General features: G+C 37.1%; 1 protein-coding gene across 2 annotated transcripts in view; it reads right to left on the bottom strand.

Annotated features, from left to right (window-relative positions):
- LOC103177549 (ankyrin repeat domain-containing protein 10) overlaps positions 1-15403 on the bottom strand; it is a 50405-nt gene that overhangs the window by 3146 nt on the left and 31856 nt on the right. Inside the window, exons 4-5 of one of the 2 annotated variants that reach the window (XM_007891768.2) lie at positions 10544-10785; positions 5241-5315 (exon numbers count right to left, since the gene is read on the bottom strand). In XM_007891768.2, the coding sequence (XP_007889959.1) occupies positions 5241-5315; positions 10544-10785 (317 nt within the window). The remainder of the gene's footprint in view (positions 1-5240; positions 5316-10543; positions 10786-15403) is intronic. The other variant, XM_007891769.2, reaches the window with a different exon arrangement.

Below are 15403 nucleotides of genomic sequence, written 5' to 3'. Positions count from 1 at the left end.
TGGAAGCCACTTCATAGACTAGAATCTCAGGTATCCCATGAGAAATTCTGATTTCAGCTATGCCAAATGATGGGGTGGGTGGGGAGAGAGAAAGAGATTCTCCTACAACATTCTCCTACCTAGACCACTCACTCACATTCCAACAGCTAATTCTGCCATTACCAAGTGTCTCAAAGCAGACCTATGATCTGTTTTTATTGGCTGGTGTATGTAGCAGGCAGACTGGAGAGGGAGATGAAGAAGGAAAATAAATTAGAATGTGTTACTAAATTAACTGATTGGAACCCCTTAGGGTAGGTAATAAGAATTCTTTATTATTGTAACAAAGAGTGCAAAACGCATCAAGAACAACAGTATTCAGATTACGATTTTAACGAAAGTTGATAACAGATCTTTTTAACCATTCTTTCAAACAAACTCCATGATACAATATTGTGAACAGAATGACATCATCAGTGCTAAACAGAATGATTTTTTAAAACATTATTTAAATTGAAGCAATTGGTTTCCTTCAACTTGAAAAGTATTGCTGAGAAAATTCGATAATTTACTAAACATAAAAAAGTTATTACAGTAATTTGAATGTAAAGCTTACATGTGTTTATGAAAGATCTCAAACAAATAGAATATTGAACACAATCAGTTCTCTTCAGAAAAAAGGAAGATATACTCTGTATAGGATCATGCTACTTTTGCTCAAATAAAGAAAATCCTCTCCCTCAAACAAATGTTAGAATCAACTACTTATAATCATGATTGTCCACATTCTTTGAAAAAACTCAAAATGCTCTTCTCTACCTGTTTAAAAGGATCTTACTCACACACCCAAGTTATTTTACTGGAGAAGGCATAAACAGATCAAGTAGGAACACAAAATGTGATCATACACAAAAAAAGGCCAAACTTTAAGTTATGCCAGGCCAGTTTGCAAACAGAGCTCGATGTAAGCAATGAAGACAACCATGTAATAATGCATAATATAACACTCTCTAATTCCTTCAATTTGAACAAATTATGAAAGGTAGCATGAATATTTAATAGTTGGGAAATTTGCTAGATATCATGGTCGGCAATGAGACAAGGTCTTATCAGCTTGAACCAATATATTGGACAACAATAATGCTTAGTGAAACGATGTCTGCTATCTCAAGCATATGCTTTACCTATGACATGACGAGCACTTTGGGACATCCTCCCCATGTGAAAGGTGCTTTATAAATGTAAAATTGGTCTGTATTGACATGAGTATGCGCTCTAACTTTCCTTGGTGTTTCCTGCCCAGGAAGGGAAGAGCAAAGTGATCAGATCTGAACTCCAAATTGTTAATCTGTGTGGGGGTTTACTTTAAGGTATTGCTGCCAAACAATTACTCCAATTAGCCAGCTTCTCTTGTTCTGTGAACAAAATAATTCTTCATTTCAATGGAGGAAGTTTGCAATGGTGGGTAGAATTGAAGCATTAATTCCACATATTAAACCATTTTAAATAAAAAATTGTTTGTGTGATCACATGGCTGCACTATTTAACTGCTGCACAAGTCAACCTCATCACACCATCCAAGCACAAGACTCACCGATCCTATGTACCAAAATAAGAATACAACAGCAACATAGTGCACAGTGGCTGAAAGCACTGCCTCAAATGATGGGAGTGGAGGGGTAGAGGTACGCCAGAAGATTCAAGCTAACTGAGCGATGGGGGTGGGAACACCTTTGTGTTAGGTACGAGGTTTAGGGAACATTATTCCTGTGAGCAGGAATAATTTAATAAGAGAAAAACAAAACTACAATAAATCACAGATTAAACTGATTCTGCCATAAGATTTGTTAGTATATGATTCATATTCTAAACAGTCACAGAATACAGGTGATTTTCCAGGTACTCTTGTAAATCTGGATATCACTGGACATTCACCAACTTGATTTTGTGGCACCACCACATGACAAATTGTGGCATCATATTTCTCCTTTGTTAATTTCGAGGCCCAGCGCAACACAATGTCATAACACAGGAAGATAAGTTATATAACATAAGTTATATCTATATCAAAAAAGTTCCCATTTAGCATTGCAGACATTTTAAGATACCTTTTAAGGAAATGAATAATGTTACCACCATTATAGGAAGACAAAACGTCTTGGTAAAACTGGTCCTTTCATGTAAGACCATCCTAAACTTATTCTTCAAGCATGATCTTTTCATTAGTAAAATAAATCGTGAATTCCTACTCCTCTTTGGTCTGGTAAAAGAGGTCTCTGCTCATCTAGGTCTTTAGAAAGACCACTCTACCCCTAAACTTTGGGTTATCAGTAAAATTTGGATGTAGGTATTACTGAATGTCTGACATTGATGAGATGAGGTCCTACTGCTTAGTTCGAATCTCTCAAGATTTGTCAGCAGTAGGTATGGAGATTGCAGTAGCAGCTGCCATTATTTTCTCCTTGATGTTACTGTACTCCTTGCTTGAGTCTTTTAAATTCTTTCATACCACAATTTCTCAAAGAAGCTGTGCCCAAAGTTTTTGCTTGGATAGCAGTACAAAATTTACTCCTACGTGGAACCTGACTGAATGAATTACCATTGCACTCTCCCATGCCAGGAGCCAATCACCCCATAGACTTCTGATCCATAGCCAAAACGTACAACTAACCGAGGCCAGCTGGAAGCTTGCTGAAATAGTACTAACATTATACAAAGAATTACATAAAACATCATAGCATGGAAACAGACCATTTAGACCAACTAGTCAGTGCCAATGCTTATATTTCACACAAGCCTCCAACCCTTCTAATACTCTCTCCCATACTCCTTGATTCCCTTCAACCTTACGTATGCACCATTTCCTCTTAAAAATGATGATTTCTACTTCAACCACAGCTTCCAGCTTCAATACACTCTGCTTAAATTTTCTCTAAAATTCCCTTTTAAATTTGCCATCTCATATTTACGCGCCTCGTTTGTTATTGTCCACCTTTTTGAATCGTTTCATAATTATACACACCTCTATCGGGTCCTCTTTCAATCATCTCATCTCCAGAGAAAAAGTGATTAAGCCCCTATATTCAGTGAAAAATTCAATATAGAACATTATACAACATTTCCCATTCTCCAACAGTTTCTTAATTAGTATTTGTAAGGACCAGGGCCACAACTGCAACATCTAATTTTTAAAAAAAAAAAGTTCAATGCAATCTTGTATTTGCAAAGCCCTTTTAGTGCTCAAATAGGATCATAATTTTCTGAAGCAGTTCAGTTTCTCAGTGCCTTTTTAGATGAAGAAAGATGAAGAAAATTGTAATTATTCACAATAAGGCATTTATTTTAAGCTACTGAAAACTAATGTTATAAGTGGCTTACTGTCTACACGTACCTACCTTCCAGAGCACAAACATTTTTGGGGCGTTATTGGTCTTTGATTTGTATGGATGGAAACTATCAGTTACTGTTTTAGGTGAGAGACATACTGGTATTTTTCATAGTAGATATTGTACTTTTGTCCTCTCTGTTTCTCATCACTCCAGTGTTTTCCTGGCACTTTTAACCTCACACCATTTAAATTGGATTGAAATACAAAAGCACTTAATCTCTATATACTCACATAAGATCACAAGGTTCAGGTTCTTGAAACAGCCTAAAGTTTTGAATCAATCGTCTTCAACTTGTATCATTAGTTACAGCATATTATTTTTAATTACTAAAACTTAAATTACATCATTTTAAAAATGCAAAGTATAAAACGTACGCTGCATAATCACATGTATAACAACATGTAGCAAGTAAGGCTGAAGTCTAGATTTCCCTTCCTATTTGAAGCTTTTATAAAATTTAGGTTTTTCTCTGTTGCAATACAGGTATAGAAAATTTAAGAGTACAGAAACATGTACCAGCATCTGATCATATCTTGAAAAGGATGGAACTACAATATTTTTTTAAAAACCTAAGGGCAAAAATTCATTTTTGTCATTAAACAGGATAAACCTTTGTAACACACACTTAAAACTGGATTGTTTCATTATAGATGAACATCAAAATGGCTACACTTAATGGCAAGAGGAATTTCAACCCCACAATTCAATATAAATGTTTACCTAAACAATTTCCTTGCTCATTCTGCAGAGAAATTTGCATTATTTCAAGTCAGGCCATTTGACTCGATCTTTAGACACATTTCTGCAAAATGTTAGCTGTTTTATTGGCAGCACCGTTGGTATGTCCCAGTTCTACAGTGAAAACTTCAGCAATAAGATGCCAAAATTTCCAACTGTTGAAAATAAATTAGAAGTAAATCCAATGAATCATTTTACATAGATTCTGGTAGATTTCTGCAAATTTCCTCTAACATACCTTAAGTATGCTTTGAAAGTGAATTAACTATGACTCAATTTGAGAGAAAGTGGAATTATTATGCACCTAACTGAAGCTTCCTCGAAATTTACTGTCTTATAATATTTTTGGGCAGTATATTAAAACTACACATATATAAACATTTTAACATTAACCAGCTAGCAGCTTAAATGCCCCAAATTTAATATTTGTCCCTCAAACTGATCTAACAGTAACCATTTATATCTATACAGAAAACTTTAATATTTACAACTTTCAGAACCAATAATCATTGCCAGAATGGTTAAAATTCAAAGTATCAAAGATATTAATTTAAAAACAATCTATTTTTGTGTACAAAGGAGTAGTTTTGAAATCCTTTCAACAAAAATACCTCAACCACCAGAATCCAGATACAGTACATTAGATGGGAGCTAAAATTTAAAACTCCTTTTAAGTTAGATTTCATCTGACACATTTTTCGGAATACAAATCAGACAGTACATTACTGAAACTGGAAATCTAACATTTTGAAAAATAAGTGTGAATTAAACATAAACTGGATGTCCAATAGTAGGCAATCTGATAAAGTATTACAGTATTCCAGTTTGCATCATTGGAAAGCAACGTATCAACATATATTTATTGTGATTTGGCAATACTGTAGCAAGTAAAGGAGATTTGCTGAAGCATTTATCTAGTGCATGAATTGTAACTTTCAAAGGGTATTTGCAACTTTTCGCAACAAAAATGTCAAAAGTCATATGCATATTTATTGATACAACGACATGGGGTCTGCATAGGAGATACTGTGAAGACTTCAAATTCCTCTCCCCTAAAATAGCCAGTTTCCTGAGCTGTGATGTCCTGTGAGATCTGAGTGTCGCTGTGGCCAGCTGGAAATCCTCCAGTCCCACCTGAAATGGCTGGAGGCTTGAACTCTGTGTACATGCTTTCAAGATCATCCACTGCACTGATGTCCGTTGCCATCCCTAAGCCGTCAAAGAGAAGGAATTTGCTGTAAGCACACATGCATGCACACCTGTATGTGCACACGCATGGGCACAAGCTAATCAGATACTTATCCATTTTATAAGTTTTCTAAAATTTTTGTTTAGATTCAAAAGGCAAAATATGACCATGTTACATCACATTTACACAGTGCATTTGGACAATATATTGAAATGTTTTAAAACAAATTCAGTGGGTTAAAATTATATGTTTATCTCCAAGTGAACAAATATCTATTACTTAAGAAATTTAGTTTAAGTTACAATATGCACATGTATAATTGCATTTTTTTTTAGAAGATGTGGAAAATGATAGTTTGAATTTTAAAAAAAAATTAAAAAAGGGAATAAAGGTGAACAAACTAAAAGATAACCATGAAAATGAGCCATGGCAGCAAAAGAACAATCATTAGAGCTATTTACAGAGACACAAGTGACTAAGCAAAGTCAGGCCTCACTTTAAATCCGTGGGAAATGGGGAAAGTATACTTAATGTATACTTAATGAGGAATCAAGTCATGAATATTCTTCAAAATATTAATCCGTTTAATAATTGTTTTGAAAGAAACGCCAATAGGCTAAACGAGAAAGCATTAAGTCAATGCTGTATATGGTGCTTTGGGAAACAGAAGCATACTATTGTATCAGTGGGAGGCTCAAGGTATAACAATGAATTTCTCAGAGCATGTATCTTTTAGGCCAAAGAAAGGATCCAAAGAATAGAGAAAATATGCAACACAGAATTTTCTCCAAAAATAGTAAAATCTATAACTTTCCAAGTGACAACCGCAGCAGATATTAATGCTGTATTTATACAGCACATTGGTTGGCAAATCACGTTAAAAAAAGCAAACATCCAACTTTGCTGCTCGTTTTCTGACTTGATAGAAAGCAACGTAAAGTATGTAGTACAGGGTGACCAAAAGTCGTGATATCTACCCTATTATCTAAAAAAATCATTTCTTTAAGAATTATTAGACATTGTAATGGTATCACAACTTTTTGGTCACCCCAGATAAACCCAGCTATGCACTTCAATACACTAGCCTTTTGTTAAAAAAAAGCTTTACTCCCAGCAAAATAACTTCAGCAAAAGTCTTCCTAACTCACTGAAAAGATTCAGCATTCTACAATCTATCCATCTTCCATACACAATGAATTAACAGCATTTAAAAACTTTTGCTTGGTTTGAATTATGCCAAAATTGACGAGAAATCTCTTCATTGGGTATGTAAAAGACCTTTTTTGAAATAGGTTTGGGAGAAGTTTCAAGTTAATTTTACTGGACAAGGCCTCACAGCAGAAGAGAGCCCACCATTTGTGTGAAATCACTGATGCCAAAAGGATATGTAATGTGGAAAAGAAAAATATCACACTCAAGTATTCTTCTGTGGTAAGGAAAATGTTGACTCACAAGATCAGTCTGGATGAAGAAGGCCCAACTGATCTCATCCTCCCATCACAGCATCAAGCTGCTTTTTAAATGAGTGTAGTGTTCTCGCCTCAACCACCTTTCCTGGATTCTTAAAGGAAACCATACTCTGGCTGCTAATTAATATGATATACCTTATCAGGAAAATGCTTAATGGTATTTGTTGCTTACAGTGTCTACAATTTCTTTGTTTGTAATTTCTAATTTTGCTGATAACACAAAGCTGGAAGGTGTTATGAATTGTGAAGAAACAGCAGAACATTTCTACGAAAAAATATGGATAAATTGAGTGGGCCAATCTGTGGTAGATGGAGTTTTATATTGAAAAGTGTGAGGTAGTATACTTAGAATTTAAGAATAGTAGGTGGGAATGTGTTCAAAATGGAGAAACACTGGTGGTCAGAAATTCTACCTAGGTTGAAATTTACCTTTTGCAGCATTTCAGAGAATCTAGAATTTGGTAAATTCTTAAATACAACCTTCGTCTTGAAGTCCGCTTTCTGTAACTTTAAAAAAATTACAAAAACACGACTTAAGTTAAGACTGAATTCAACAATTTGCCAAATTCTAAATGATTTAAAATGCTACACAAATAAAGTAAATCTAGACTGAGGTGTAATATATTCCCATTAAGGGATCAAGAGATCCAAGTCCATAAATCATTACAATATAATTCACAGGTACAAAGAACAATCTGCACAGATAATGGGAATTGGAGTTCTATAACAAGAGGCCTGAAATATAAAGTACTGATCCTGTTATCTAGATTGCTGATAAAAGCACTTGGAGTACAGTAGAGAGCCAATTATCTACACTAACTGAGATTAGCCCCATTCCAAACAGTGCGGATAAATGGACGTCATGTAAAATAAGCTAAGCATGAACTGAAAAATTGCTCTGTTAGGAGCTATAGTTGTACAATATTATTACTATATTATATTGATATTATATATGATAATATGTCTCAACAACTTGCATTTATATAGCGCTCTTCATGCAGGTTAATGTCCGAGAGCACTTGATGTGATAAGGCGCTATATCAAATGCAAGATTATTATTACTATTATCACTGTGGCACCAGATTGGCCAGCCCCCATCTCTCTCACACGAACACCAGCACAGCCTGTCCTGTGACACCACGCACCCCTACCACGCAACCCCACTTTTCTCTTCCCCCTCCCCCCACAACATACACAGGCTTCTTATATATCTATTTACCTCTCCATTATAAAATCCTTGTAAAACAATTTGGACAGATCTCCCCTCCCACCCTATCCCCGATTCTCTACCCCTCAATTCCAACCTGTAGCTCGGGTGCAAACACTGAACTGGCCGGCACCTTGCGACTCCTTCCAACGTGAAAGGCACAAAATAAATATAATTTTGTTGTTGGTGGTGCCCACTGAGGAAAGTGAGTGTCTGGGTTGGTAAGATTTGAGGTCGCATAGGCAGGGTGAGGCGAGACTATGGAGGAAGGTGAGAATGAGGATCTTGAATTTAATCTGCTGGGGGATGGGGAACCAATCGAGCTAAGCAAGGTAGGGAGTTATAGACTCACGGAGCCTGGAGCAGGAAAGGACACAGACTGGGCGGAAACCGGATTGAAGGGGTTAATGCAGGGATTGACGGGAAAAGAGTGAAGCTAGGAAGCAACGTCTCAATCTAGTACCTTGGAAATGAAAGGCAGGTTAGTTAGAAGTCAAATAAAACACCAAAGTTCTACACCAGCTTGGTGAGGTGGAGAAAGCATTCATGCTGGGTAATGCAATCAGTGTCTGAAGCGAGAAGGTTGTTACGGGAGCCAAGCAGGAGATGCTGACATTCAACTGGAGAAAGTTAATCAAGCTCATCCAGGATTTGATGGTCTGACATGCAATCAGTCAGAACAACACTGGTGCAAAATACAGCAGATGCTGAAAATCTGAAAACAGAAACAGAAGTGGCTGGAAACACTCAGCAGGTCAGGCAGTATCTATGGAGAAAGGAAAGTGAGTCAACGTTTTGGGTCCACGACACTTCGTCAGAACTGACAAAGTTCTGACGAAGGGTCATGGACCCGAAACATTGATTCACTTTCCTTTCTCCATAGATCTTGTGTGACCTGCTGAGTGTTCCCAGCCACTTCTGTTTCTGTTTTCAAAACAACACTGGCCCTGGAATTGAAGGAGGAATCAAAGAGACAAAGTTTGGCTCCATCAGCATACATGTGGAAGTTAACCCCATGCTTGGGGATGACATCACTGAGCGGGAGCATTTACATAGTAAAGAGGAAAGCACAGAGGATAGAGCCTTGAGGAACACTACATGGGATTGTGCATGGGCAAGAGGTGAAGCGGTTAGCAAAGACAACGTGAACACACTGGGATAGATAAGAGTGAAAGGACAGAACCATGACAGTGGAGTTGAGAGGTGAGGCAGTGCAGAAGGACTGCATGGTCAACAGTCTCAATGGTGGTAGAGATTAATAATAATAATAATAATAATCCTTGCATTTGATATAGCGCTTTTCACGTCAGGAGGACGTCCCAAAGCGCTTCACAGAACACACTGTAAAGTGAATTGACTGTATATTTGTGGGCGAACGCGGCAGCCAATTGCGCACAGCAATGTCCCACAAAGAGTCGCAGATTGAAACTGACCAATTTATTATTGTTTTGGGTTTTGGAGGGATTATTATTAGGCGTGTGGAGTAAGGAAACTTGCCCAAGGTTTCGCCCTGTGCCTGGAATTGAACTCAGGTCTCTCGCTTGCAAAGCGAGTGCTCTAACCACTGAGCTACAGGACTCCATAAATAATCAAATAATAATTAAGAGCAAAGAGAGCCTTGGTCACAGATGGAGAGAATGTATTTGGTGCCTTTGACCAGGGCAGACTCAGTACTGTGGGCTAGGCAGAAACCAGATTGGAGGGGTTCAAGCATGGAGTGCCGGAAAAAAGTGGAGTTGGAAAGCAAAGACTCATTCCAATGTCTTGGAAAGGAAAGGCAGGTTAGAGACAGTAATTTGATAGCATGGATGGGTCAAAGGAGGTTTTTCTTTGAGAAGGGGGATGATGACAGTGGTTTTGAAGGAGGTGGGAACTGTGCCAGTGGACAGGGAGAGGTTAACAATACCGTAAGCAGGACAAGGAGGAAGCTGGGAGGTCAGGAGAAAGATGGGGATGGATTCGCAGAAGCATGTACGGGGTTTAACGCGGGTGATGAGGGAAGAGAAGGTTGAAGCAGAGATGTGGTTAAAGATGTGGAGAGACGGGTGGGTAGAGGCCCAAAGGGAGAGAATAGGATGCAAAAAGGATGTGTCCCTTTGGGGAGAGAGTTCACAATTGATTCCAGACAAGGGAAAATTTTCCATGAATATGTGGAACTTTGTCTCGTTTGGATACTCTGAAGGATGGCAATGGGTTTCCACATGACAAACACCCATCTGACCAAAATAAGGCTACAGATTTTTTAAATTCAAAAGTATTAAAAGGCATATACTAAAGAATAATTATAAATAAGGTATTTTTATACCTGACGAAGGGTTGTGGACCCGAGACCTTGACTTACTTTCCTTTCTCCATGGATGCTGCCTGGCCTGCTGAGTGTTCCCAGCGACTTCTGTTTTTGTTTTCAGATTTCCAGCATTTGCAGTATTTTGCATTTTGTTTAAGGTATTTTTATGTTCCTTTTCCTTAATATGGCTGATAATGGTCATTGAATAATGATTCACACATACATATGGAATGATTTGGGTGGCTACTATAAGAATAAAAAATATGTAATGGCACGAAAGCTTACCCTCAGTTCTCGGTTTCTTTACTGCAGCATGCTCAGCATCCTCATGAGTTCGCTTCCGATTAGTTGCGCTGTAGCCGTTTAGGCCACTTGTGAAAGTATGCTGGTAAAACTCATTTGAGATTCCATTGGTGTAGGAACCATTCAGGTGATAGTTCTGCAAATTGGACAGAAACTGGGAGCATTCATTGAATCCTTGGGCAAGAGCGAGGTCTGCTGCTGTCAGGCCATTAGCATTCCTTAAACTGCATAAAGGAACATAAAAACAATTACCATTTGCTCATTGGAGTATTTATACATAGGAACGATCTGGACATGAGGAAAGATTAGTTAGGACATTCAGTTGAAAGCGATATGAAAAATTGCAATAGAATAAATACATTAGAATACAAGCATTGCAGTATTGTAGTATTCAAATGTTTTTATTTACAGAACATCAAAAATAGCTTTACTTGGTTTGTAAATACTATGGTCAATTCTGGGAACTTTCAAACAGTTGTAAAAACTGTGAATATTTACCAGAATTGGCAACAGACTCTTTGTAAAAAGAAAAAAAAATCAACTTGAATACAGCTTTTCTATTCACTTAAGACAATTTCAAAAACGTTAAACTAATCAAAGTTAATCAGAAAATTGTAAGCAATTATACATATTTGAAAGACTGTCAGTTGCTCAATATCAGCAAATACAAAAGCCATCCTTAATTCTATCAATACTAGCTCCGGGATATTTTGTTCTACCATTACTTAAAAATAAATCAGTTCACATTCAGCTTAAAACATTATAGTCATGCTGTTGAAACTTCAACATTATCATTATAATAAATACACTGCTACAATTCTAACTTCTGCACTTCCCCATGTTTTCTTCTCTAATTTATGATTTTAACTTTTCTTTTACATTTTTCATATTTAAATATTAAATCTTCCCATTTTCTTTGCCTCTGCAACCCTGTCTCATTTTGGTATTGGGACCCACACGACTAAAATTTGGTCCAAGTGGTTAAAAAAGGTTTCAAAAGTATTTTTTTCAGCCAACCGAGAAACATTCAAAATTAACCTTGTTAGATTACTGCAGCAACTTTATCCAATAGAAAAGAAACATTTTCCAAGTCAATATTTGGAGACTAAACTAGCAAAAAATAATTTGACAATGTCCCAGGGTGATGAGAACCATCCTGATTTTTGTCAGTGGTACAGGAGTTAAAAAAGAAATGTCAACATTAAGTTACATTTTGTAAAAAAAAGCAGTTACTTTGATGATGATTGCTGCCAAAATTGGAAAACGACAACAGCAACAAAATCCACATTGAAAAGTCTTCCCAATCAATCTTTCCAGCATTTCACTGTGTTGCAGCAAATGCACGAAATTCAGATAATTCAAGAATCTTTTTAAAAAACGCTTTAATATGATTTGAATTTTTAGATGTTTATGTTCCATTGTGGTTTCTCTTCAATAACAGTATTCGCTAATTGAAACGAAGGACCAGGTATCTATGAGCATAGGACCATGATATTGTAGTGAATCATAGGAACCCCATTATAAAAATATATTGTCTTAGATGCTAGTCCAACAATAATCTCCAAAGTGATATCTGGGATTAAGAGCCTTTGTAATATGGATGGATAAACATGGCATATATTCCCGAGCAATGAGGTTAAGGCATCCTTGACCTTGGGACGTCCTCCCGACGTGAAAGGCACTATACAAATAAATTTTGTATATTGTAATAATAAGGGAATTGACAAGGTAGATAACAATCAACTTTTCTTTAATAAGGGAATCCAGAACATGAGATATAGCGAGCAATCTCAGATGCAGTGATCTCTAGGAATGGGGACTTCTTCTAGTAACAGACTTTGGAGGAGCAAGATACTTTTCTTTTGGTCAGTTGGGTCTCTTGCACATAGTATCAAAGATTTTTACAACTCCAGCGGAGGCCATTTAGTTTATCAAACCTGTACCAACTCAGAGCAAGGATAGTGCTTCAATCCCACCGTTCGGCCATATTCCCATACCCATTCAAGCCACTCTTTCGTAGGTCTGTCTACTTCCCTCTTGAAAACTACAAAGGAATCCCTCCACCACCCTACTTGGCAGGGCGTCCCACACCCCGACTAGTTTTTGGATGCAAACATTTCTCTTAGGTTCTCCTTTCACTCTTCTCTTATAACTTTGTACCCTAGTTACTGACTCTCCTATCATGGGGAACCCCATTACCACGCTTAAAACTATCCAAACCTGAGTTCCATATATGCATGGCATCTACGCATGGAATTCTGTGCCTGGAATGGAACGTCCTTTCTCCTGGTGTGATGGATCCTACTTATCTAATTACAGAAAGCATTGGGCACTGGCTGGCAAGATCCGAGGCTTGGGGACGCTAAAGTGTGTTTGGGGGTACTTCTGGAGTTTAACCAGATAAAAACACAGAGCTTGCCACTGAGATCACAGTCCAGCAAGCTTACCTCTGCTTGTGCAGCTAGGATCACCCTAGGGCTTTAGTTTGCAGGGTTAACGGGAAGTGGGAAGAATCTCCACCTGACCCTTCCCTGCTGACAAACCAAGTTGACTGGTCCTTCATCAAATATGCCTTGGAGTACTGCTAACCAGCTTGGTTCAGGAACCAGACTACCAAGACCACCATAGACTTGATGCCAAAGCATATTGAGATACTTGAGAAGAGCTATGAAGAGACTCTGGAGAAATGGGGCAAAGACAAAGATCTGCTGTGAACTAATAGCAGAAAAGATGTCCTATCTGTTCCTATAATTAAAAAAATGGACCTGGAGTAAGAAACTATAGCACATCAACATGAGAATTGGAAATAAGAGACGACTGATTGTTCCATCAACATATGAAGCTCTAGGTGAGGCTATTGGCTCAAGTCCTATGTTGGAACTTGAACTCATAGTTTAGGGCCGGGACTGGAGAAATACTACTTCATCACAGGTACTTTCCTTCAAATGAGATTGTATATGAAGATCCCACCGGCCTGGTCTTCAAGTGGGTGTTAAAGATCTCATGACACTATTTGAAAAGAGAAGGGAGTTTGCCTCGATGTCTTAAGACAATTTTCTAAATAAACTCAATTAATTTCACTGCTATGTGGGGTCTTGCTGTGAGCAAAATGGCTGTGTGTTTGCTTACAAAACAATCACTTTAGTAATTATTGCAAGGTCCTTTGCAGTAAGATATTTTCAACTTGAAAGGGGTAATAAAAAGGCAAGCTCTTCTTTCTAAGAAAGACCATCTTAAAATTAATAGGGACAAACTACTGCACAGGCCTCAAACCACAAAGTCATCATCATTTGAAAAATTGGGATTTATATAGCTCATTTAATTGTGGAACCCAATAAATGGAATTGCTGACCCTCAAGCAAAACATTGAGGTCAAAAAGGATATTGCCAAGTTTATGAACCCAATGAAAAATAGGAAGGCAAATGCTTTTGGAAGTCCAAAAGAAGGCTCATCTCCAATGCAGTGGAAGATATGGGGAATAAGAATTAAATCAGAGTCAGAAGAGCAGAGCGTATGGGGCTGAATAAGATTGCAGACAAGGTGAAGCAATTTGAAAATGAGAATTTTGAAACTGTCTGAGAGGGAAGCAATAAAGCTTGCAAGGATGGGTGAGAACTCAAGTTACAGAGTTGCTGCCTCTGCTATCATTAGTATAAGATATGACAGGGCAAGAATAACCATCATTAGATATAATTGGAAGCCCTGGTATAGGCACAACAAATAGCAAAAACAGCTGTGCAATGTCAGTAATTAGAAATGGAACCAAGAGAAATAAACCTTAGAATACGCACATTTTTTCCTGCTGCTGTGTTTCATATTTTGGTAGCAATTGAACCTTTTTGAAAACATTACTATGAGAACATTTAATGTATTATTCATAGTTTTCAAATGGTGCTTCCCCCCACCCAATCCCAAATAGCATTTGCAACCATATCTTAAAAATTCTTTGGTGTAATATAGCCCCAACAAACCTTAATTTTCATTCAAATTGAAGGAATTTAGCACGAAGGATCTCTCAACTGGCAACAAGAAAGTGCAGAATAAAAATTGTAGTGAGTAAACACCACTTCATTACATCTGCAAGGCCCCAATTGGAGGAAATCCAAAATTCTGCTCTTCAAAAGCCTGGATGGCCTGTCAATCATTCATTTTCAGCCTCCTATTTTGAGCCCACAAGAGTAATGTACATATCTATGTACATATCTGTAAAATAACTGGTGTTGTAATACATCAACTGGAAATGCAAGCAAAGCTTAAAACCTTTATCCCACATATTATAAATGGTTGTTTAAAAAAAAATTTAAAACATAAAAATTGTATCTAAACATTTTCACTAATGTAACACTAAATGTATTATCACCATATCTGCATGTCATCCTGCTTTTTTAAAATGTGCCTTTTACACTTGTGAAACATTCAGATTTTTTCCCTGATGTACAACCCAAGATCTTATGAGTCATAATATAATTTGGTTAAAATTAAATTGACTTGCAGAGGCAATAGGCCCTCATCTATGAGCATGAGGTTCCAGGTCAGTCCACGAAGAAAGCTAATGCTGCTCTTAGGATGCATGTTTTAAGAGAGAATACTTATCAACTTGCTTTTCTAAAAAAGGGAAACATTTTAACTAAATAGTTCAAATTATCCATTTTCAAATGCAATCTTCTCAAATCTATTAAAGATTTTTAAAATATTGAGATTTTTCATGGAAAAATGCTGTATACCAAAAGGCATTTTGAATTTGAAACAATTACTTCTACGATTTTTCTGATACATCCCTATTAAATTGCATAAGAATATAAGAAATGCTAGACGGAAAAAAGACCAAGGTACATCTAGTT

This window comes from Callorhinchus milii, unplaced genomic scaffold (genome assembly GCF_018977255.1).
Source record: "Callorhinchus milii isolate IMCB2004 unplaced genomic scaffold, IMCB_Cmil_1.0 Scaffold4, whole genome shotgun sequence".
NCBI classification, from domain to species: domain Eukaryota; kingdom Metazoa; phylum Chordata; class Chondrichthyes; order Chimaeriformes; family Callorhinchidae; genus Callorhinchus; species Callorhinchus milii.
This window is presented reverse-complemented; position numbering and strand designations above follow the sequence as displayed.